Below are 25,933 nucleotides of genomic sequence, written 5' to 3'. Positions count from 1 at the left end.
TTTAAGATGTTGGTGAGCTGCCTTTGTAAACCATTATAATCCATGTGGAGTAGGTGCATTTGGATTTCCAAGATTTTAACCTAGTGACGGTGAACAAATGGTGATATAGTTCCCAGGTCAGATAGTGTGTGACTTAAAGCTGAACTTGTAGTTGGTAGTGTTCCCATAAATGTCTGCTGCCCTTGTCATTCCAGAATGTAGAGGCCATGGATTTGGAAGGAGCTGTCAGAGGAGCAGTGATAAATTGATGGATAGTGTAAAACTACTCAATATTCTGCAAATATGAGATAAAATATGATGGAATAAGCTCTTCATTTATTAGTAACAATGGTATTTTAATCCAGAACTACATTCCACCCCAAAAACTGATTGCAGTATTATTCAAATTGAAAAATTTAGTTAAAGTTTAAGTAATTGGATTAAATACATGCAACCATGTAACACAAATAGGAAAGTAAGTGCTAGGGAAGTGGTTAATGGGATGTTAGAAGAAGGGTAATGTTGATTGAAAATTGTTGAAATAACAAGCCAATACGCCATTCCTACATTACAGATATTGAGGTATATAGGAATTTCCTCTTTTTAGTAAATTGCTGAGGATATGAAAAGCTTGTCTTGTTATCACATCAGATGTAGTATCATGAGAGTATGTTCTATTTTGAGCAACTGTCCTGCTGACCTATCTGTCTTTGAAAAGATTCCACTCTCATTCCCCCGAAACCTGCTGTAATGTCTAAATTTAATCATGCAAGCATTTTCCTTTTCTTGTCAAGGTGTTCTCTGGTGCTAAAATAGAATTCCACAGTTGAGGTATTACACTGTTCTTGATCTGCCTTTGACATTGTACTGAACATAAAACTTAAATCACCCACAGCTCTGCTGCTTGTGTCCTAACTTGCACCAGCTCTTGCTCACTCATTTACTCTGTGCTCATTGTCCTACATTTGGTGTTGATTGTGTTATTTCTAATTCTTGCCTCTCGAGCACCTGTGATAATTGCTGCATCATCAATGATCGTGCTTTCACTTGACAAGGCACAAACTCTGAAAGCTACTTCCTGCATCTCTTTGCCTTTTCATCTCTCCTTCCTCCTTTAAAACACTTCCTAAAATCTACTGCAGATCTCGTTATAGGTACTTCCCTGAAACTTCTTATGTGACTCAATGTGGGGTAAGTAAAGCCTGAGCCTTTATTCCAGGAGGAAGTCACTGAGGATCCTTCTGATAACATTTTCATCTCCTCTACCTGCTGATCCAACTGTTGTCCAATTTTATTTAATGCTTCTGTCATGTACCTTGAATGTTTTACCGCATTTACATGCGTTATATGAATATGAGTCATTATTTATTGACTTGTAGCAACTAAGTGGGAAAAGTAAGTGGAAAGTGAGGACAGTCTTGAAGGGCTTCCTGGTTTAGTCCTGCTTATTTATTGTGTAGAAGTATACACTTTTCAACAGTTGTTAGGGGCTAATGATTGGGAGCAGTAACTCTTAATTATTTTCTCTTGGTCTTCCTGCCACATCCCCTTCAGCCAGTCAGTGGGAAGGAAGGGATTATAGCAAGACCATCACTATCTTAATAATAATCAAGGATTACGGTGAGAAGACGGGTAAGTGGAGCTGAGTCCACAAAAAGATCAGCCATGATCTTATTGAATGACGGAGCAGGCTCGAGGGACCAGATGGCCTACTCCTCTTACTATTTCTCATGTTCTTACGAACTTATTACTGAGATCTGCACAATTGAGAAAAAATGGTGAACCAAGTTTTGAATCTTCTAGTCTTTCTTATTGAAATACCCTGTTCATAGGTCGCAGAGCCTTGTTGGTGATCTGTAATGCACTTATATTCAAATTTCTTTTAAAATTATAAATCATTCCAAAGGTTTATGAAGGATTGGCATTCCTTTAAAAATAAATTGACGAATGGTGAAGTTAAGCAATGTTCAAAATATATGGTATGTGCTAATGGGCTGTGTGTTGATTTTATTGTGACTGACTCAACATAAATGCTCTGTGCATTTCCTTGTGCCTTAAATTTTTAATGATCACTATCCAATATTTAATTGTTGAAAGGATGTTAGAAATATAAATTTATATTGAATGCAAACCTTGGATTTACTTGAAAGCCACATATTATCAGGAATAGTAATAAAGAGGATATTCGACTTCACAAAAAAGGAGTGCCCTATTTATTCTCTATAATTCATGAAATGGTAGGTAATTGGATTGGTAGCAATGACATATATCATATCTCTCCCTGTGTAGTATTTAGTTGCCATCTTATTGGATAAAAAGCGGAACAAGAGCAGGGGAAATGATCTGCATTATCTTCATCAATATTCACCTATCAATCAAAATCACAAAAAAGAATCCTGGTTATTACCAAGGTGCTGTTTGTGTGAGTGTGTTGTGTGCAAATTAGCTGCTGCATTTCCTACTAGAGAACAATGACTATACTTCCAAAATACTGAAATTTTAGACAACGGTGCTTGGGAAAAGTCCTGTATAAATGAAAGATTTTCTTTTTACTTGCACCCCTGCCTATGGATGTATTGTGAAATTTTGAGGTACGAGAGTGCTAAGAAAATATGATGGCCATTTCATTTCTAAATCTGCTATTAGATTGTTTTCCTATGTATTCATCATTCGTGTCCCCAAAATAAGTGATGTGAACAAAAACAGGTGTTTAACAAAACAAAGCTTGAAAACTCTCAATCTGTAATTGCTTCTAAAGAGATTACATACAATGTCAAAAGGCAAGTCTCATATTTGCATTCTCACTTACTTGCACTCACTCAATCTCTCTCATTTACAACTGAAAGAGGACTAAGTTTTGGGAGGGGATAGAGGGAGCATAGAGGCCTTAAAAGAGCACACTCAGAATCAGGACCCTGGCGATATTAGGTAAAGCCTGAGCTTCTATTTGAGGAATAAGTTGCTGAGAATCCTTTGATAAAAAATATTCATCTCTTCCACCAGCTGATCCAACTGTTGTGGCGAAAGATTCCAGGACTTTGTCATGGACTTCAGTAACAAGTAAGTGTTTGCTCACTCATGGTATTCTTTGCAACACTGGAAAACACCTTGTGTTGTCAACGCCCCAACCTCTCACATTTAGCCCAAGACAAGACCAGAAATAGAAATTCCATCCCCTACATCCCATGATGAATGAATGAGGGGATACCAGGATATGACACCAGGGGTCTCAAGGTAAGTGATTGAAGAAATTAAGAGGGAGAATAGAGAGCCACAGCATACAATGTGATACCAAGATTGTCGTCAGTTATTTTTGGAAACCTAACTCATGATACTGATCAGACAGTGCCAAAAGAACTTTTCGCAGGATGTAGCCATGTTGTGGAAAGCCACCATGAGTAGTGGCCAGAACAGGTTCAAAGGATCCCGGCCCAGGGCCTAATTCAAGGGTGGTGGATTGGTGAGGCATAGGCATGTTACCTCTGATAGAATCACAGGTTGTGCTGTGCAAAATGGTATGTTCTTTGTTTTTATTGCCATGAAAAATATTCATCACAACTTCCTTGAACTTTGGCAAGCTACAGTTACCGGTTTCAACTGTTGAACCACTCCTCTTGTACCTGCTCATTTGCATATATGCTTTTTTTTACCCCTGAAATCACGTTGCACTGTCCTGTACTGCAATTCTACTCAGCTTCTGGGTAGTGATGTCTACACCCTTGAGCACTCAGATGTTTTCCTTGCATGCAAAACACCTGTAGCATATTTTATGTCAACTTGAGTTATTGTTATTTACCTGGTAGAACTTCTTGCTGACACAGCCTACACACAAAAATGATCCACTAAAGTAGAAAAATACTTGCTGCAGAACTTATCATCCTAAGCTATCAACCAGAATCCAAAATATGTTCGTTTCTCTCAAGGGCTCTTTGTGACACGGTCTGTTACTTGGGGGCTGATTTTTCATTCTTATTGATTATGAGATGATATAATCAACAAGCACCCGAGCTACAAATCTTCTCACAAACATTGAATAATCATTTTGTAGTATTACCTCCTGTATTTATATTGAGCTTTGAATTTAAAGGTTTTCTTCTTTCGAAAGACAGGTTCGCACAAATACCAGAATTGCATATATACAGAGATATTAAATCTTCTAACTTGGCATTCATAAATAAGAAATAGGAAGGGCTTAGAAAGATATGTGCTGAATGCTGACAAATGGGACTAGATTTCTCTAGGATATGTAGTTGGCGTGGACTCGATGGAGTGAACAATGTACATCTCTATGACACTGTTTTTGTTCATTTATTTTAAATAAATCTTCCATAATTTGTTTTCAACCTGGCATCATGGAAGGCTGAACTGACACAGCTGGTGTTGAATGATTCCTATTTTACGAATGACGACAAGAGTTTTTGAAATCTGGCAACTAATTAGGAATGAAGTTAATTCCAGGTATTCTCTTGCGTTCAATGTCAAATCAATATTATTTGTTTGGCTTGGCTCACGCGTACAACACCTTGTAATTAGAACCCACTCCTGCATAATAAGGATACATACTGCTTTTCCAAAAACCCTTGCTCTCAAAAAGCAATGACTGGATTTATTGCCATTCCATCCTTTCCCATTTTACAGTCGAAAAATAATCTATTTAATATTTCACCCTGCCACACTTTCATTGTCTTACAGAAAAATTCTGCTTGATCACTTGTTGATTCAGGAACAGTGACCTGAATTGGTTGGATATGCAGACGTTGCAGTTTCCAAGCCTTAAGCTCAAATCTTTGTGCCACAGGGGATCAATCCTTTCAGATCCCACAGCTAAATGGAGTTAAATAAATAAGCAAGCAAGCAAGCAAAAGTAAAACTCAACATGTGTGATAACTATTTAAATCAGTTCAATTTACAGCAGTACCAGCCTAATTCAACTCAGGCATGGATCCGTGCAAGGCAATCTTTTATTCATGATTTGGAGGTGCCGGTGTTGGACTGGGGTGTACAAAGTTACAAGTCACAAAACACCTGGTTATAGTCCAACAGGTTTATTTGAAGCACTAGCTTTCGGAGCGCTGCTCCTTTATCAGGTGGTTGTGGAGTATAAGATCGTTAGACACAGAATTTATAGCAAAAGTTTACAGTTGTTGGAACTGAAATTATATATTGAAAAAGACATGGATTGTTTTATTCAGAGTGTCTAAGACACATTAATTAAAGACTGACATAAGTTTAATCTCTCACTGGCTTAAAGCAAGAGACTTGCTGTGATTTAACATCTGATACAACCTTAGTTCATCTCAAATCAGATCCTCCTGCTACGGCTTGGGATTTGGACATATCTCACTCTGATCCTTCCCCAGGTCACTGAATGAGGACTGTGCTGCTTCCCTGGTCTTTCACCAAGCATAATACTCTCCCAGTCACTTTCTAGGCATCATGGTCCTTCTCAGGACCACCAACAGCAGACCACTGCCTTGCCTGGTTGATCATAGGGTTTCAACAACACTTAAGATGGACAGCATCCAGACCAAAGCAGCCCACTTGTTCAGCACCACATCCGCAAAAAAAAATCATTATTTCCATCCCTGCTCAGCAGCAACAGTATGTGCCATCTACAAGATGCACTGCAGACATTCTCCAAGACTCTTCAGACAGCAGCTTCCAAATCCTCAACTGCTACCATCTAGAAGGCCAAGAGCAACAGGTACTTGCCCTCCATGTTGCACACCCAGCTGACTTGAAAATATATCACCATTCCAGCATTACTGAGTCAAAATTCTGGACTCTCTCCCCAAAGGCATACCTTCAGAAAATGGTCCGAGCAATTCAAAAAGGCAGTTTACCACCAGCTTCACAAGTTGGAATACACAATGCCTAACCAGCATTGCCTGTATCCTGCGAAACAATAAAAAGAAAATGAGCAGGTTATCTTTTGAAGACAAGTTGATACTCCTTTTACTGGAGTTTGAAGAATGAAGTGATTGAAGAGTATAAGATCCTAGATAGTTTTGTCAAGGTTCATATGAAAGGGTGTTTCTTCTGAGGCAAGACTTAGTATCAGAAGCAGGCCATTCAGGTCATCGAGTATACTTCACCACTCAATGCAATCGTACTGACCTAATAATTTGCAGCTCCACTTGTCTACCTTTTCACCATACACCTTGATTCTCTTAAACATGAATGATCTCTCTATCTCAGCCTTGAAGCTCAGCAATCGTTAACAGTGAAGAAGGGTCACTGGATCCGAAGTGTTAACTCTGTTTCTCTATCCACAGCTCCTTCCAGATGTGCTGAGTTTTGTCAGCAACTTCTGTTTCCATTTTGAGTTTCCAGCACCTGAAGTTCCCTATTTTCTTTTTCTCTTCAGGATTCCTGAGGAAAGTCTAATTGTATGAACGATGATTTGGGTGTTCAGATCTGATGGTTATGCTCACAGTTCCACAGTTGTGGGGAGGTGATTGGCCTAATAGTATTATCACTGAGCTGTTAATCCAGAGACCAAGTTAATGTCCTGGTGACTGGGGTTCAAATCCTACCACGGCAAATAGAGTCATAGATCATAGAGATGTACGCCATGGAAACAGACCCTTTGGTCCAACCCATCCATGCCGATCAGATATCCCAACCCAATCTCGTCCCACCTGCCAGCATTTGGCCCAAATCCTTCCTATTCATATACCCATCCAAATGTCATTTAAATATTACAATTGTACTAGCTTCCACCACTTCCTCTGGTAGCTCATTCCATACACGTACCACACTCTGCGTGAAATGGTTGCCTCTTAGGTCTCTTATATCTTTCCCTTCTCACCCTAAACCTATGCCCTCTAGTTCTGGACTCCCTGACCCCAGAGAAAAGACTTTGTATATTTATCCTATCCATGCTCCTCATTAATTTTATAAATGTCTATAAGGTCACCCCACAGGCTTCAGCGCTCCAGGAAAAACAGCCCCAGCCTTTCCTTAAACCTCAAATCCTGCAATCCTGGCAACATCCTTGTGAATCTTTTCTGAACTCTTTCAAATTTCACAACATCTTTCCCATAGGAAGGAGACCAGAATTGCATGCAATATTCCAACAGTGGCCTGACCAATGTCCTGTACAGCCGTAACATGACCTCCCAACTCCTGTACTCAATACTCTGACCGATTAAAGGAAAGCATACCAAATGCCACATTCACTATCCTGTCTACCGGCAACTCCACTTTCAAGGAGTTATGAACCTGCACTCCAAGGTCTCTTTGTTCAGCAACACTCCCTAGGACCTTACCATTAAGTGTATAAGTCCTGCTAAGATTTGCTTTCCCAAAATGCAGGACCTCTCATTTATCTGAATTAAACTCCATCTGCCACTTCTCTGCCCATTGGTCCATCTGGTCAGGATCCTGTTGTAATCTGAGGTATCCCTCTTCGCTGTCCACTACACCTCCAGTTTTGGTGTCATCTGCAAACTTACTAACTGTACCTCTTATGCTCGCATCCAAATCATTTATGTAAATGACAAGAAGTTGAGGACCCAGCACTTATCCTTGTGGCATTCCACTGGACACAGGCCTCCAGTCTGAAAAACTAAAGTCCACCACCACCCTCTGACTACCTTTGAGCCAGTTCTGTGTCCAAATGGCTAGTTCTCCCTGTATTCCGTGAGATCTAACCTTGCTAATCAGTCTCCCATGGGAACCTTGTTGAAAGCCTTAATGAAGTCCATCTAGACCGCATCTAATTTAGGATATCTGGTCAGCATGGATAAGTTGGACCGAAGGCCCTATGACTCTATTCATTCACAGAGCAAGGGCATCGCTGGCTAGGCTATCATATATTTCTCATCCTTAATTGTCAAATGTCAGCCACATTGATGTGGGTCTGGAGTCACATATAGGCCAGACCAGGTAAAGATGGCAGTTCTCTTCCCTAAAGGATATTAGTGAACCAGATGGGTTCTTTCTGACAATGGATTCACAGTCATGGTTCGATTTTTAATTCCAGTTTTTTTTATTGAATTCAAATTCCACCAAACCTGATATAGCTTTGGCAAATAGAATTAAGGAGAATCCAAAGGGTTTTTGCAAATACATTATGGACAAAATGGTAACTAGGGAGAGAAAGGGCCCCTCAAAGACCAGCAAGGTGGCCTTTGTGTGGAGACGCAAGAGATGGGGCAGATACTAAACGAGTATTATGCATCAGTACTTACTGTGGAAAAGGACATGGAAGATATAGAATGGTGGGAAATAGATGATGACATCTTTAAAAATGTCCATATTACAGAGGAGGAAGTGCTGGATGTTTATAAGTGAATAAATCCCCAGGACCTGATCAGGTGTACCCTAGAACTCTGTGGGAAGCGAGGGAAGTGATTGCTGGGACTCTTACTGAGATATTTGTATCATCAATAGTCACAGGTGAGGTGCCAGAAGATTGGAAGTTGGCTAACGTGGCGCCACTGTTTAAGAACGGTCGTAAGGACAAGCCAGGGAACTATAGACCGGTGAGCCTGACGTCAGTGGTGGGCAAGTTGTTGGAGGGAATCCTGAGGGACAGGATGTACATGTATTTGCAAAGGCAAGGACTGATTAGGCATAGTCAACATGGCTTTATGCATGGGAAATCATGTCTCACAAGCTTGATTGAGTTTTTTGAAGAAGTAACAAAGAGGATTGATGAGGGCAGAGCAGTAGATGTGATCTATATGGGCTTCAGTAATGCGTTCGACAAGGTTCCCAATGGAAGACTGGTTAACAAGGTTAGATCTCATGGAATAGAGCGATATAAATGATTTGGATGTGAGCATAAGAGGTATAGTTAGTAAGTTTGCAGATGACACCAAAATTGGATGTGGACAGCAAAGAAGGTTACCTCTGCTTACAACAGGATCTGGACCAGATGGGCCAATGGGCTGAGAAGTGACAGTTGGAGTTTAATTCAGATAAATGCGAGGTGCTGCATTTTGGGAAAGCAAATCTCAGCAGGACTTGTACACTTAATGGTAAGGTCCTAGGGAGTGATGCTGAACAAAGAGACCTTGGAGTGCAGGTTCATAACTCCTTGAAAGTGGAGTCGCAGGTAGATAGGATAGTGGTGTGCTTTCTTTTATTGGTCAGAGTATTGAGTACAGGAGTTGGGAAGTCATGTTGCTGCTGTACAGGACATTGGTTAGGCCACTGTTGGAATATTGTGTGCAATTCTGGTCTCCTTTGTATCAGAAAGATATTGTGAAACTTGAAAGGGTTCAGAAAAGATTTACAAGTATGTTGCCAGGGTTGGAGGATTTGAGCTATAGGGAGAGGTTGAATAGGCTAGAGCTGTTTTCACCTGAGTGTTGGAGGTTGAGGGGTGACTTTATAGAGGTTTATAAAATAATGAGAGGCGTGGATAGGATAAATCGACAAAGCCTTTTCCCTGGGTTGCGGGAGTCCAGAACAAGAGGGCACAGGTTTAGGGTGAAAGGGGAAAGATATAAAAGACACCTAAGAGGCAACATTTTCATGCAGAGAGTGGTACATGTATGGAATGAGCTGCCAGAGGAAGTGGTGGAGGCTGGTACAATTGCAACATTTAAGAGGCATTTGGATGGGTATATGAATAGGAAGGGTTTGGAGGGATATGGGCCGGGTGCTGGCAGGTGGGACTAGATTGGGTTGGAATATCTGTTCGGCATGGATGGGTTGGACTGAAGGGTCTGTTTCCGTGCTGTACATCTCTATGACTGTAAATGCAACAACTTACATTTATCTAAACTAATCTCCATCTGCCACTCCTTGGCCCATTGGCCCATCTGATCAAGATTCCATTAAGTTCAGGAAAATTGAATCAATCTGGCTAACCTGTTGCTTGCTTCTGAGATGAATCATAGAATCCCCAGCAAGTCCACACCGCCCCTCTGAAGTGTAACCCACCCTGACCCATTCCCCTTACCTATTATCCTATATTTCTCCTGGCTAATACACCCAACCTACACGTCCCAACAGTATGGGCAATTTAGCATTGCCAATTCACCTAGCCTGCACATCCTTGGATTGTGGGAGGAAACTGGAGCACCCGGAGGAAACCCACGCAGACACGTGGAGAATGCACAAACTCCACACAGACAGTCGCTCAAGACTGGAGCCAAACTTGGGTCCCTGGCGCTGTGAGGCAGCAGTGCTATCTACTGAGCCACCATGCAAAACTGCAACTTTCTAACTGTCTGCCTCAGCGGGTTGTGGAGGTGGGGTCATTGAATAGTTTTTGAAGATGGAGGTAGCTAGAATCTTGCTAGGTAGAGGGATCAAGATTATATAGGAATGTAGAATTCAAAACATGCACTGATCAGCCATGATATTATTGAATGGCAGAGCAGACCTGACAGGCCAAATTGCATACTACTGCTGATAACATTAATATTCATATGTCTCAAGCAGAAGCCATTGCCTCTGACAGTGCTGCATTCCTTGATCACTGCACTGGACTATTAGTCTTGATTTTTCTGCTCAAATCCTGTAGTGAGATTTGAATCCTGGAATTTGAGACTCCAAGGCAAGAGTGTTACTTACTGTGATGTAGTACTGTTACCGTTACCATTGTAACAGTACTAACAGTAGTAGTACTGTTACTACTTTGACACCAGTAGCTATAGCATGTAAAGTCATGCCTCAGTGGTGAGTGGGAGATTTTCTTAAGTGATGTCCTTTGCACTGAACTATTTATCATTGCTTTATTTAACACAAGGAGAACAAATTTATTCCTCTGGAATCACACTTTAGTTATGTCATGTTTTTCAGACTTTGCAATTTGCCTCCCTTCTCCTTGGCAACCACGTAATGAAAAAGAAAACATTTGGTGATAAATACTCAAGTCACAAAGAGTGAAGCAAGACTGTTTAGGTCACCAAGCTTGCTCCTTCCACATTGTGTTCTGGGTTCAATTCAATTTCTTCTGGAAAATTAGTGTTCATCTTCCCAAAGTTCAAGGAAGTGCAACACTAGAATCTTGCCTTACCTAGTGGATTTATTTTTGGCATTGCTTTACTGCACTTCTTCTGTAGCCTGTTTATTGAAATAGCTGGTTTATTTTAAGATTATAAGTTTGTTTGTATGCACTTCCTTCCTGAAAGCTAGGTGAAGATGGGTGCTGGATATGGTTTGTTCATGAAGCTCCTGTAGTGAATATGATGATTGAAACCTTCACTTGCCTGTCACAAAACATAATGGGCTCAGTTTTGGGTATAGCACTGCCTTTTTACTCTTAGATCAGTCGTGACATTAGTGAGCTACTTTCCATTGAAGTTTGAGAGTTTTCCATAATTTTTAAGAAAATAAAGCTAATGTTTTTATTGTTTCTAACAAATACAGAAATGAGAACAGAGGGGGCAGGAGAGAGGGATTTCAGAAGATATTTTGGAATGGAGAGTAGAAATCAGGAGCTGGCCTAAGAGTATGATCCTAAAGTGGTGCGTATAGCGTAATCTACCAGTTTCATGCAAGTATGTCATGCAGAAATTATTTTTATTTCTGTGAGACTTATGGTTTCAATGCCCACCTTCTGTATTGTTTTAACATAGACCTAAGGTAGGTCCAGATGTATGAACACCGATTTGTGTGTTCAGATCTGATGGCTGTACTTGTAGTTGTGTGGTAAGGAAAGATCAGGAAAATTAAAGCAACTTGGATAACCTGTGGATGCTTCGGAGATGAGGCTGAAGCAAATCTGTTTCTATTATTAAATGTAGTTTGTTACTGTAACCACACGATCAAAGGCAGTGCCTTGCATAGAGCTGCCTCCGCAAGGTTGCATAATGCAATGAAATTCATGTCAAGGGAATTTGGAGCAAAAAGGGACTGTAGAGCCATAATGGAAAGTAACTTCCTATGGTTTACCAAATTGCTTCAGTAATACTTTATGGCCTTTCCAGAAAAGTTACAGATTTAGTTCTGGATTTTTACTACTGAGGATAGGTAGTGACCTTTCTCAGTTTAAAGGTTGTTGTTAGACCAAATGTTTGAGTTGAGAAAGTAGCAGGGTGGTGCATGGGCCTATTGATGTTGGTGGCAGTTCCCAGATAGCTACGGAAGGGCTGGGTGAGTGCTGAGGTGGGCTGGTTAGAAGACCCACATTGAATATATGGCGATTTGTTTTTGAACATGTTAGACTTTTCGGCCCTCTGTCCTCACTCTGTCATCACCTCATCCATCCCATGCTCCAACCATGTCAACACATGCCCTTTGTACTTCCACATCAAATCATGTTCCTGTGCTACTTTCGCAACCACTAATCCAATGTCCACCATGGGCAGACTTCACCTTTGTGGAGATTTTAAAACATGCAACACTAACAGTCTAATACAGCTTTCCCTCTTATATACTTGAGGACAAATAAAACTCCCATTCCAAAATCCCATTCAAAGCTTTTAAATCCTCTCAAGTGATTAATTGCTTATAAAAACCAACAAACTTTTTTGCTTAGGCCTCACATCAAGGCAGCTAATCCTTTGAAAGCTTTTCGAAATTGTTAATCAGACTGTGAACTTAGAACCCCCTGCTAAGATCATTGTAACTTTTGAAGCAGCCAAAAGAAGCATGAGTGGGTGGAGTCAAGCCCACACAGACCTAGGGTTTCCAGGTTTTGCTTTCATTTGGTGAAGCTAGGATTTTGGAGGAAGTCCAGTTCTCTTTGCTGCAGCAAAAGCTGTTCTCACTTTGCCGCTAGATTTTTTTTATTATTGGATTTTCTTTTCTTCCCAGCTGGAGATATCCTGTGTGAGAGATCTATTTTGCTGAATTTGCCTTTGTCAAGGGTATTTATAGGATGATGTTATATTGGAACAATCAATGAGTAGTAGTTAAAATATATATTATTTCGATAGAGTTACAGTTAAGCCATTTTCAAAATTTGTCTGTGTTTTAACTATACTGTAAGAATAAAGTATGTTTTGCTTAAGCCTAGTAGTTTGACCAATCTGTGTGGGGGAGGTCATGCCTCATGAACTTGATTGAGTTTTTTGAGGAAGTGACGAAGCTGATTGAGGGAAAAATGGTTGATGTCTACGTGGACTTCAGTAAAACCTTTGAAAAGTTCTCGCATGGCAGACTGATATGAAAGGTGAAGTCACGCGGTATCTGGGTGAGCTGGCAACATGGATACAGAACTGGCTTAGTCATAGGAGTCAGAGGGTAGGGGTGGAAGGATGCTTTTCAAAATGTTGTGCCTAGCGGTGTTCCACAGGGATCAGTGCTGGGACGTCTACTGTTCGTGCTCTCCATAAATGATTTGGAGGAAAATGTAGTTGATCTAAATGGTAAGCTTGCAAAAGATTGGTGGAGTGCAGATAGTGAGAAGGACTGTCAGAAGATACAGCAAGATATAGATCAGTTAGAGACGTGGGCAGAAAAATGGCAGATGGAGTTTAATCCAGACAAATGTGTAGACAGGATAGATTAAGTGAATCCTTAGAGTATAAAGGTAGTAGGAGTATACTTAAGAGGGAAATCAGGAGGGCAAAAAGGGGTCATGAGATAGCTTTAGCAAATAGAGGTAAGGAGAATCCAAAGGGTTTTTCTAAAAACATTAAGGACAGAAGGGTAACTAGGGAGAGAATAGGGCCCCTCAAAGAACAGCAGGGCAGCCTTTGTGTGGCGCTGCAGAAAATGGGAGAGATACTAAATGATATTTTGCATGAGCATTTACTGTGGAAATGAACATGGAAGATATGGAATGTAGGGAAATAGATGGTAACATCTTCAAAAATGTCCATATTACAGCAGAGGAAGTGCTGGATGTCTCGAAATGCATAAAAGTGGATAAATCCCCAGGATCTGATCAGGTGTACCCTAGAACTCTGTGGGAAGCTAGGGACGTGATTGTTAGGCCTCTTACTGAGATATTTGTATCATTGATAGTCACAGGTGAGGTGCCAGAAGACTGAAGGTTGGCTAACGTGATGCCACTGTTTAAGAAGGGTGGTAAGGACAAGCCAGGAAACTATATACCAGTGAGCCTGATGTCAGTGGTGGGCAAGTTGTTGGAGGGATTCCTGAGGGACAGGATGTACATGTATTTGGAAAGGCAAGGACTGATTAGGGATAGTCAACATGGCTTTGTGCGTGGGAAATCGTGTCTCACAAACTTGATTGAGTTTTTTTGAAGAAGTAACAAAGAGGATTGATGAGGGCAGAGTGGTATATGTGATCTATATGGACTTCAGTAAGGCATTTGACAAGGTTCCCCATGGCAGACTGATTAGCAAGGTTAGATCTCACAGAATACAGGGAGAACTAGCCATTTGGATACAGAACTGGCTCGAAGGTAGAAGACAGAGGGTGGTAGTGGAGGGTTGTTTTTCAGACTGAGGCCTGTGACCAGTGGAGTGCCACAAGGATCGGTGCTGGGCCCACTATTTTTCATCATATTTGTATAAATGATTTGGATGTGGGCATAAGAGGTATAGTTAGTAAGTTTGCAGATGACACCAAAATTGGAGGTGTAGTGGACAGTGAAGAGGGTTACCTCAGATTACAGTGGGGATCTTGATCAGATGGGCCACTTGGCTGAGAAGTGGTTTAGGGTGGAAGGGGAAAGATATAAAAGAGACTTAAGGGGTAACTTGTTCACGCAGAGTGTGGTACGTGTGGGGAATGAGCTGCCAGAGGAAGTGGTGGAGGCTAGTACAATTGCAAGATTTAAATGGCATTTGGATAGGTGTGTGAAGGGTTTGGAGGGATATGGGCTGGATGCTGGCAGGTGGGACTAGATTGGGTTGGGATATCTTGTAGGCATGGATGGGTTGGACCAAAGGGTCTGTTTCCGTGCTGTACATCTCAATGACTCTAAATGTGAGGTGATGCATTTTGGAAGGTCAAGTACAGGTGGAAATTATACAGTGAATGGCAGAACACTTAGGAGTATTGATATTACAATTGCTACTATGTGGAAACAGGCCCTTTTCCCCAGCAAGTCCACACCGACCCTGAGAAGAGTATCCCACCCAGACCCATTCCCCTACACTTACCCCTGACTCATGCACCTAACCTATACATCCCTGAACACTATGGACAATTTAGCACAGGCAATTCACCTAACCTGCATATCTTTGGAGTGTGGGATGAAACTGGACCACCTAGAGGAAACCCGGGCAGACACGGGGAGAATGTGCAAACTCAACACACAGTCACCCAAGGCTAGAATCAAACCCAGATCCCTGGTGATGTTAGGCAGCAGTGCTAACCACTGAGCCACCGTGCTGCCTAATGTAGACGGATCTGGGTGAAGCTGATCACTGAAGGTGGCAGCTCCGGTAGATAAGGTGGTAAGAAAAGCCTATGGTCTGCTTGCCTTCATTGGAAGGGGCATTGAGATTTGACAGGCAAGTTATGCTGCAGCTTTATAGAACTTTGGTTAGGGGAAATTGAGGACTGCAGATGCTGGAGATCAGAGTTGAAGTGTGGCACTGAAAAAGCACAGCAAGTCAAGCAGTATCCGAGGAGCAGGACAGTTGACTTTTCAGGCATAAACCCTTCATCAGGAATGTCGGGGAGGGATGGGGGCTGAGAGATAAAAGGGAGGGGTTGGGGCTGGCGGGAAGATAACTTGGAAGGCGATAGGTAGATGTAGGTGCAGGGGTGATGGTGATAGGTCAGAGCGGAGGGTGGAGCGGATAGGTGGGAAGGAAGATGGACCGGTGGGACAGTTCAAGAGGGCAGTGCCAAGTTGGAGGGTTGGATCTGGGATGAGGTGGGGGGAGGGGAGATGAGGAAAATTGTGAATTCAACAATGATGTGTGGTTGGAGGGTCCCAAGGCAGAAGATGAGGTCTTCTTCCTCCAGGTATCGGGTGGCTAGGATTTGAGGGTGGCGGAGGCCCCGGACTTGGATGTTCTTGGTGGAGTGGGAGGGTGAGTTGAAGTGGTTGGCTACAGAGCAGTGGGGATGTTTGGTGTATGTGTTCCAGAGATGTTCTCTGAAACGTTCCGTGAGTTGGCATCCTGTCTCCCCATTGTGGAAGAGACCACATCGAGAGCAACAGACACAATTGATGAAATGTTTGGATGTGCAGATAATCTCTGTTGGATATGGAAGGATTCTTTGGGGCCTTGGATGGAGATGAGGGGGGAGGTGTGGGCGCAGGTTTTATACCTCTTGCGGTGGCAAGAGAAGATGCCTGGAGTGGAACCTGGGTTGGTAGGGGGCATGGACCTAACAAGGGTGTAGATGAGGAAATGGTCTCTGCGGAATGCTGATTGAGCTAGGGAGGCAAATATGTTTCTGGTGATGGGGTTTGACTGTAGGGTGGTGGAAATGGTGGATGATGTGACGTTGTATCCGGAGATTTATGGGGTGGAAGGTGAGGACAAGGGGGGGTTCTATCCTTATTGTGGTTGGAGGGGTCTGGTTTAAGGGCGGAGGTGCAGGAAGTGGAGGAGATGCGCCGGAGGGTATTGTTGACCACGTGGAAGGGGAAATTGTGGTCCTTGGAATAGGAATCCAGCTGGGATGTTGTGGAGCGGAATTGCTCCTCCTGGGAGTAGATACGGCCACCGTTGGAATATTGTGTACAGTTCTGGTCACCACAATACCAGAGGACATGGATGCTTTGGAGAGGGTACAGAAAATATTTACTTGGTATGGAGGATTTTCGCAATGGAGAAACGTTGGATAGAGTGGGTTTGTTATCACTGGAACACTGGAGGTTGAGGGGTGACCTGATAGAAGCTTATAAAATTGTGAGTGGCATCAATAGAGTGGCAAGTATGAGGCTTTTTCCCAAGGTGGTGTCAATTACTAGGTGACATGGGTTCAACGTGTGGGCGTTGGGGGGGGGTGGGGAGGATTTTTAAAAGAGATGCTCGAGGCAAGTTTTTCACATAAAAGCCTGGTGAGTGCTTTGAACATGCTGCAGAGGAGGTGGTGGAAGCACAACTAATAGCAGCATTCAAGATACACCTGGACAAATACATGAATAGGATATGAATAGAGGGATATGGAACTTGTAAGTGAAGACCAGTTTAGCATGGAAGGCAAATTATGTTGACGCAGGCTTGAAGAGCCTGTTCCTTTGTTATTTTGCTCATTGTTCTTTGTTCAATCAAATCACATCTGGAACACAATGCCTCACATTTGCTGTGAAAGAAGAAAAAGTTGGGATCCAGGCTATCTCCTTGATATATTTTGAGGGGGGTTTGGTCTGGTCTATAACAAGTTGGGGGCACTTGTTGGGATCAAAATCGCTAATTCCAGGTTTCATTTAGGGTTATTGGGCTCAAAGACAGTGAGTGGTGAGTGTTGGCATTTTCTTCCCAGGTGTTGCATTCGGTGGATTTAAATCGGGTGTATCTTGTGTAATAATGGCTCTTTCAGTGACTAAGAGTTTCCTGGTTAGGGAAGAAGTCATTTGGGGCAGCTTACATAAGGTGAGTAAGGCAAAGCTTGTGGAATTGGCAGACAGGCTGGAGTTGGAGTTGCCTTTGTCCATGAGGAAAGGGGAAGTAATTGCAACAATGTCTCAGCAGTTTCAGTTGCCAGAAATGCAATTGGAATCTTTGGAAGTGGTTAAAACTCATTTCAAAATGACGCAGCTTGAGTTAGATGCAAAAGGGAAAAAAAAGAATAGTTGTAGCAGAAGATAGGGACCTAGGTAGGAAAAGGAATGGGGATTTAACGCAGAAGTTCAGGGAGCTAGGGTGAAAGCTTAGAGCTAGAACAAACAGAATTGTTATCTCTGGTTTGTTACCCATGCCATGTGCTAGCGAGGCAAGGAATAGGGAGAGAAAGGAGTTGAACACGTGGCTACAGGGATGGAGAGAGAGTTTCGGATACCTGGATAATTGGGGCTCATTCTGGGATAGCTAGAACCTCTACAAATGGGACGGTCTACGCTTGAACCAGAGAGCTACCAATATCCTGGGGGAGGGGGGGGGGGGGGGGGGGGGGTGGAATTTGTGATTGCTCTTCATGAGGGTTTAAACTAATTCAGCACGATATGGGAACTTAAATTGTAGTTTGTGTCCAGGAGGTTGAGAGTAGTGAGATCAGAAATAACATTTCAAGGTCACAAGAGTGCACTGGCAAGCAGGAAGGTGGTTTGAGGTGTGTCTACTTCAATGCCAGGAGCAGACGAAACAAGGTGGATGAACTTGCAGCATGGGTTGGTACCTGGGACTTCAATGTTGTGACCATTTCGGAGACATGGATAGAGCAGGGACAGGAATAGTTATTGCAGTTTTCGGGAATTTAGATGTTTCCATAAGAACAGGAAGATGATAAAAGAGGGGGAGGTGTGGCCTTGTTAGTCAAGGACAGTATTACAGTGGCAGAAAGGACGTTTGAGGACTCTTCTACTGAGGTAGTATGCACTGAGGTTAGAAACAAGAAAGGAGAGGTCACCATGTTGGGAGTTTTCCATCGGCCTCTGAATAGTTCCAGAGATGTAGAGGAAAGGATAGCAAAAATTATTCTGGACAGGAGCGAAAGTAACAGGGTAGTTTTTATGGGGGTCTTTAACTTTCCAAATATTGACTGAAAATACTATAGTTCAAGTGCTTTAGGGTCAGTTTTTATCCAATGTGTGCAGGAGGGTTTCCTGATACAGTACGTAGACAGGGCAACGAGGGGCGAGGCCATATTGGATTTGGTACTGGGTAATGAACCAGGCCAGGTGTTAGATTTGGAGGTACGTAAGCACTTGGGTGATAGTGACTACAATTCGGTTATGTTTACATTCGTGATGGAAAGGGATACACCAAGGGGCAAGAGTAATAGCTGAGGGAAAGGCAATTATGATGCGATTAAGCAAGATTAACTATGCATAGTATGGGGAAGGAAACTGCAGGGGATGGGCACATTTGAAATGTGGAGCTTTTCAAGGAACACTTGCAGCGTGTCCTTGATGAGTACGCGCCTGTCAGGCAGGGAGAAAGTGGTCAAGTGAGGGAACCGTGGTTTACTAAAGAAGTTGAATCTCTTGTCAAGAGGAAGAAGAAGGCTTATGTAAGGATGAGAAGTGAAGGCTCAGTTAGGGCATTTGAGAGTTACAAGTTAGCCAGGAAGGACCTAATGAGAGAGCTGAGAAGAGCCAGGAGGGGACATGAGAAGTTGTTGGCAGATAGAATCAAGGTAAAGCTTTCTATAGGTGTATCAGGAATAAAAGAATGACTGGAGTAAGATTAAGGCCAATCAAGGGCAGTAATGGGAAGGAGCATCTGAAGTCCAAGGAGATAGGGCAAGTGCTAAATGAATTTTTTTTTGTCTTTTTCCAGTGTGAATACTGACAATGTTGTCTAGGAGAATACTGAGATACAGGTTACTAGACTAGATGGGATTGAGGTTCACAAGGAGGAGATGTTAGCAATTCTGGAAAGTGTGAATATAGATAAGTCCCCTGGGCATATGGGATTTATCCTAGGATTCTCTGGGAAGCCAGGGAGGAGATTGCAGAGCCTTTGGCTTTGATCAATATGTCATCATTGTCTACAGGAATAGTTCCAGAAGACTGGAGCATAGCAAATGTTGTCCCCTTGTTCAAGAAGGGGAATAGGGCCAATCCTGGTAATTGTAGACCAGTGAGCCTTACTTTGGTTGTGGTGTTGGAAAAGGTTGTAAGAGATAGGATTTATAATCATCTAGAAAGGAATAAGTTGATTGGGGATAGTCAACACAGTTTTGTGAAGGGTAGGTTGTGCCTCTCATACGTTTATTGTGTTCTTTGAGAAGGTGACCAAACGGGTGGAGGAGAGTGAGTTTTGAGAAGATTTGTAGCTCAGTTTGAGGTTCTGGATGTAGGTTTGCTCACTGAACTGAAAGTTTCATTTTATCACTATACTAGGTTACATCATTAGCGAGCCTCCAGATAAAGCGCTTCTGGCATGGCCCGCGTTTTATTTATGTGTTTAGGTTTCCTTGGGTTGGTGATCATTTCCTGTGGTGATGTCATTTCCTGTTCTTTTTCTCAGAGGGTGGTAAATGGGATCCAAGTCAATTTGTTTGTTGATTGAGTTCCGATTGGAGTGCCATGCTTCTAGGCTTGTCCTCGGGTGGATGTGTTGTCCCAGTCGAAGTCCTTCCTCATCTGTATGTAAGGATACTAGTGAGAGTGGGTTATGTCTTTTTGTGGCTAGTTGATGGTTTGTTAAGTGTGTTAGCTCTTATTAGTACAGGTGTTCAGTTTTGGAGCCATGAGGTCATGCTGCAGCTGTACAAAACTCTGATGTGGCCACACTTGGAGTATTTCATACAGTTCTGGTTGCCGCATTGTAGGAAGGATGTGGAAGCTTTGCAAAGGATTCACAGGAGATTTACTAAGATGTTGCCTGGTATGGAGGTAAGGTCTTTTGAGGAAAGGCTGAGGGACTTGAGGCTGTTTTCATTAGAGAGAAAAAGGTTGAGAGGTGACTTAGTTGAGACATATAAGATAATCAGAGGGTTAGATAAGGTGGACAGGGAGAGCTTTTATCCTCGGATAGAGATGGCTAGCAGGAGGGGACATAGCTTTAAATTGAGAGCTGATAGATATAGGACAGCTGTCATAGGTAGTTTCATTACTCAGACTAGTAAGAGCGTGGAACGCCCTGCCTACAACAGTACTAGACTCACCAATTTTAAGGGCATTTAAATGGTCATTGAATAAACATATGGATGAAAACGAAATAATGTAGGTTAGATGGGCTTCAGATTGGTATGACAGATCGGTGCAACATTGAGGGTTGAAGAGACTGTACTGCGTTGTAATGTTCTATGTTCTAAAGAGAGAGTTTTTGAACTTCGTAAGTTGCAACTAAAAACTGAAAGTTGACTTAAAATGGCACAGATAGAGAGAAAAGTTAGGAATAGTGATAAGGACCGTGATGGAGGGCAATCCCATCGTAGTCAAAGGCCTGGTGGAGATCTGATTGTATTTTAAATGTCGTGTAAGAATAAAGTGTGTTTTGCTTAAAGCCTACTAATTTGACCAATTGAATCACATTTGGAATGCAACATCTTACACTAATCTTTAAATAGGAGAAAGTTAGGATCTATGCTGTCTCCTAATATATGTTTTGAGGGGTTTTGGTTTGGTCTGGTCTGTAACAATGGCTGGACGTAATGTCCCTTCTCACCTACATCAGATGGACTTTCAATTAAAGCAGTCCTGCAGAGTTGCTTTTTTCTCCCCAGCTCTCATGGACAATCAGAAGCCTGTTTTTATTCATCTTTAAAAGAGGGGGATTTATAGAAACATAAGGTCATAACTATTGAATCGATCTCATCCATTTGTCAGGAGTGTTTCAACTTCTTCAATTCACAGCTCCCACATTGCGCATCTTGGCCCTTGCAACATCCAGTTGGGGGCTGTCTGAACTGAGCATGAAGTTATTTTTTGAATTTGCCAACTGTGGATCACATCCCACTCTCTTCTGCAACTTGTAAAAATCTGATCTATTGCAAATGGGACTGAGCATCAACAGTTAGATGCTTCTCCATTTTAAAAAAAACTCTTTGGAATCTTCCTGACTTCATGTAAGTCAGACCCCAAGATTCTTTGGAAAAGCAGAAAGACATAAATGGTGGTCTGGATTTGATTGATGTTTCCTTACATCTTTGTACATCTTAACCGTCTGCCCCCAAAGTCCATAAATTTGCTGTACAAGTGAAACAAGAATGTAAAATTTGTCACAGTAGCATTACAACATAAAATATAAGACTAAGCCAAATAAGGAGTTAATAAGCTAGATGACTACAAAGGATTGAAAAGTGTCCTAAAGGAGGAAATGAGGTAGACAAGTAGATTTAGAATGACATTTTATTGTCCATTAATAGGGGGGTGTAGGAAGGGCATTCTCTACCTTGAATCTAGCCAACTGAAGGCATGGCTACCAATGATGAGATGATTAAAATCGGATGTTTAACAATCAGAATTAGATGAGTGTAGATATCTGTGGGAGAGTGGAATGGGTTGCTGGGTGACTATGGCTGTGATTTTGAGGCTTGAGGAGCTCACAGAGATAGGAAGGATTGAAGCTGTTGAAGGATTGGAAAACAGGAATGAGAATAAAAGATTGTATGTTGTGAGGGATTTTAATGTTCTATGAAATCCTCACAGAGGCAGTAGTCATTGGGTAAGTTACAGATGATTTGAAAACCGTAATAAAGAGAGGAATTTGATCTTGCAGTAATGTCACCTGATTTGACAGACAGACAACTCCATTCTATTCTACCCTGACTGAATTCTGCACCTGGCTTGTAAGCTGTCTGAACGTCAGTCAGTATTTTTGTTATCTTCCTAATCATTAGATAACTCCATAGCACTTGGTTCTTGTGGCCCAACTGCTTCTGATTGATTTATCATGGAGACATCATCTTGATATTAAAAAAAATCCTCTAAAACTGCAGGTGTTGGAAATCTAAAACAATCTAAATCAGAGAAGTTGCTGGATGAACTTAGCAAATCTGGCAGATCTGTACAGAGAAAACAGAGTTAACATTTCTGGTCAAGTGACCCTTCTTCAGAACCTCTTCAGATTTTGAATGTGGCAGTACTAATGATGGCTGCTGCCAGACCTTCTGATTTTTCTCCATCATTTTGATATAGAGCCATAGATGTATTTGACTTTTTCACCTTGCTCCCTCTTGCGTAGTTAAAAAATACACACACGCGCATAGACAATCAATAGACACTTGTAAAATATGTGGAGATGTACTGGAATAATGCAGAAAGTTTGGTTATATATTTTGATGGGAATATGAAATATCTGTGATAAAGAAATACACTGACAATCAAATAGAGATCGTGAGACAAAGACACATAAAGGAAGAGGGACTTTGTTGGTGTTCTGATAGAAATCTCTTTGTGTACCTATTTAGTGCGGGGTGTTGCAGCAATCTGAATATTTTAACATTCCTGGAAGAATTTAGAGGAATTGCTACATTTAACTGTATCCAATATTCATTATTGTCCAGGAGCAAAGGTGGAGCTGTTGTGAGATTTACAATAGGTAATTCGAAAGAATTGCATGGTTGGAGAACAGTCAATTCAGTTAAACAAAATCAAAATACATTGGATGCTGGAGATCTGAAATAAAAACAAAAAATGGCAGAGAAACTCTGCATGTCTAACAGCATCTGTGCAGAAACAAATGGAGTTAATGTTTCAAGTAAAATTATTCTACATTATAAGCAAATCCAGTTTATGGATAGAGTCAGTCAGAGGAGAAAGTTGCGACATTTTTGCCACTAGTCATTTAAGAGCAGAGAGAAAATGTTCCTCCTCAAAAATGTGCTATGGTGACAGCTGCTAGGACTAAGCTGTGCATTCTAGCTCCGAGACCTCTTCTCCATGTTAGGTTTAGGGGTCAGGAAAGCCCTTGGAGTTACAGGAACTCAGAAGTAACCACGTGTCATTAATGGTGCAGTGCAGGGCAGCTGAGAGTGAATGTAAAGGAAATCTACAAGCATTATTTGCTTTGTCTAACTGAGCAAGATTATAACATGGAGAGACATGGGCAGTACAGATTTAGTTAAGTTCACTGTTGTGAAAAGCTGGAGTTGTGCCTGCAAGTGTTAAAATGCATTTTCCAGAATCCAAGGGAGAACATACCAGGAGAGGAGAGGAGAATGACTGACCAGAACGTTAGCAGTCCTTTACACATTGGCTCTTGAGGAAATGTCAAGGCCAGATCGTTAAAAGTAAAGAATTGTAATCCCTTGTGAAGTTTTAATGAGTCTTAATGACCCACCATGTCACCATCACCTGGGATTCCTGAGAAATTTGGTTTCTGAGGATCTGCGTTGACTGCATTTGTTATTTGATGCATGTTGCAGCATGCCAGTTACCCATAATTACTTTGGTGATTCTCATTGACTATCAGATGCTGATTGTATTGCTGTAAAGTTTTCATTCAAAATCTTGGAATTTCATGGTTTTATTTACCAGATTATAATGTACTTTAGTGACCTAATCTGGGATCATAAGTGTGTTGTCTACTGGTTTATATATGGTTTAGTAGCAGTACTAACAATGATGTCACTAACATATTTAGATTTATTAGTGTTTTTCACTTTATGTTACTGCTGGGAAATATGAGGAAATTGTTTTATAAAGACAAGCTGCCATCTTGAACTGCTGGAGTCTGTGTGGTATATGTGCACCCATTGTGCTGTTTAACACAGAGGTCCAGGATTTTGACTCCAAGACAATGAATGAACAGCAGTGTAATTCCAAGTCAGGATGATGTGTGACTTGAAGTGAGACTTGCAGTTGATGGTATTCCACATATCTGCCACCTTTGGACCTTCTAAATTGTAGTGGTCATGGGTTTTGAAAGTACTGTTGAATAAACCTTGGTGGATTTCTTTGGTTCATCTTGGGGATGGTTTGAAGTGCTGCTAGTGAGCTTTCATGTGGCTGCCAGCTGCTCCAGTATTTATTGTCCATCCTTCATTGCCCTAGAGAAGGTGCCAATGAGCTGCTTCTTTGAACTGCAGCAGTCCATTTGGTGTATATACACCAGAATGCCATTGGATGTTTGGGGAGGGAGGGGTGGTGGTGTTGTGGTTTGGGATGGAGGGGGGGGAAAAGAGTCCTCTAATAATGTGTTACCCCTTTGCTTGACAAATGTCTGGCTTAAAGGAATAGTTTTCCAAAAACTCAAGACCATTTGAAGGAAAATAAAACAACCTAGCCTCTGTTTGAAATGGGCGACCTTGATTTTCAAACAACAAACCCTATTCTGCCATACTAGGACAGATCCTCTCCACACTTACTCTGTCAAGATCCTTCAGGATAGTGGGGGTCTCTTACATATTTCAATTAGGTAGCCTTTTATACTTTTAAACTCCAGAAAATACTAGCCTACCCTGTCCAGTCGTTCAAAAGACAAGTTTTAGTCTGGTGAACCATCTCCGAATTTCTTCCAATTCATTTACATCCTTCTTTAAATAAGATGACCAATACTGTGCACAGTCCTCCAGACACAATCTCCCCAGTGCCATGCACAACTGAAGTATAATCTCCCTACTTTTGTATTCAATTCCCCTCCTGAGATAAATTATAACATTTAGTAGCTTTACTATTTATTGCAACTAACCCTTGGTGATTCATGCACTAGGATACCTAGGTTTCTTTGCATGTCAAAGTTCTGCAATCTTTCACCATTAAGAGTTCCTGTACTGTGGCTTGTATAAAAACCTTTGAGGAATCAAAAGAAGGCTAACTCACTGCACGATTCCTAGTCTTGTAGCCACAGTATTTATATGGCTAGTCCAGTTCAGTTTCTGGTCAGTGGCAATTCCCAAAAGCTGATAATGGGAGATTAGGCAATTCTAATTCAATTATATGTCAGAGAGTCATGGTTAGACTTTCTCGTTGAAGATGGTGAACGCCTGGGATGTAAGTGTTGTGAGCATTACTGGTTACTTGTCAGCTTAAGGTCTTGCTGCATTTGAACAAGGATTACGAAACAGCCGAGGAGCCACAAATGGTGCTGAACATTACATAATCATCAGCGAACCATCTCCACTTCTGACCTAATGATGAAAGAAAGTCATTGAAGAAGCAGCTGAAGATGTTTAAACCTAGCACTTTAACCTGAGGACCTCCTGCAGAAATATCCCTTAATATAACAGATTTAACATAAGTGTCAAAGCACCTCAAGACACAGTTCTCAAACTTTCATGTGCAAGAAGTCTGGATGTTTGACCTAAAGCTTAGGTGAGGTAAGTTCTAAAGATAAAGTCACCATAGTTTTGCCAGACTTTCGGGCTCCTCTCATTGGAGAGAGAAGATAGGTGGTGGTTTAACCTGAAGGTATCCATGTCTCAGGTGAGGGGAGACGTTGAGAAGAAAAGTCCTTCATCATCATCATCTCAGCTGGTGCAGGAATTGAACCCACTCTGTTGGTGTCGCTTTGCATCTCAAACCAGCCTGTTTTTTCTGCGTTGTCAATCTGTCATTCTCTGGTTAACTGCTTGCTTTCTTCCAATCCAAGTGGGTGTATTCAGCAAATGTTTATTT

General features: G+C 41.7%; 1 protein-coding gene across 2 annotated transcripts in view; it reads left to right on the top strand.

Moving 5' to 3' along the window:
* Positions 1–25,933, top strand: part of map3k9 (mitogen-activated protein kinase kinase kinase 9) — a 136,094-nt gene that overhangs the window by 21,286 nt on the left and 88,875 nt on the right. The window contains exon 3 of one of the 2 annotated variants that reach the window (XM_072569206.1): positions 2,983–3,039. The exons of the other annotated variant lie outside the window; for it this stretch is intronic. Coding sequence (XP_072425307.1) covers positions 2,983–3,039 — 57 coding nt within the window. The remainder of the gene's footprint in view (positions 1–2,982; positions 3,040–25,933) is intronic. 2 annotated transcript variants of the gene reach the window in all.

Source organism: Chiloscyllium punctatum, chromosome 4 (assembly GCF_047496795.1).
Source record: "Chiloscyllium punctatum isolate Juve2018m chromosome 4, sChiPun1.3, whole genome shotgun sequence".
Classification (NCBI taxonomy): Eukaryota; Metazoa; Chordata; class Chondrichthyes; order Orectolobiformes; family Hemiscylliidae; genus Chiloscyllium; species Chiloscyllium punctatum.
This window is presented reverse-complemented; position numbering and strand designations above follow the sequence as displayed.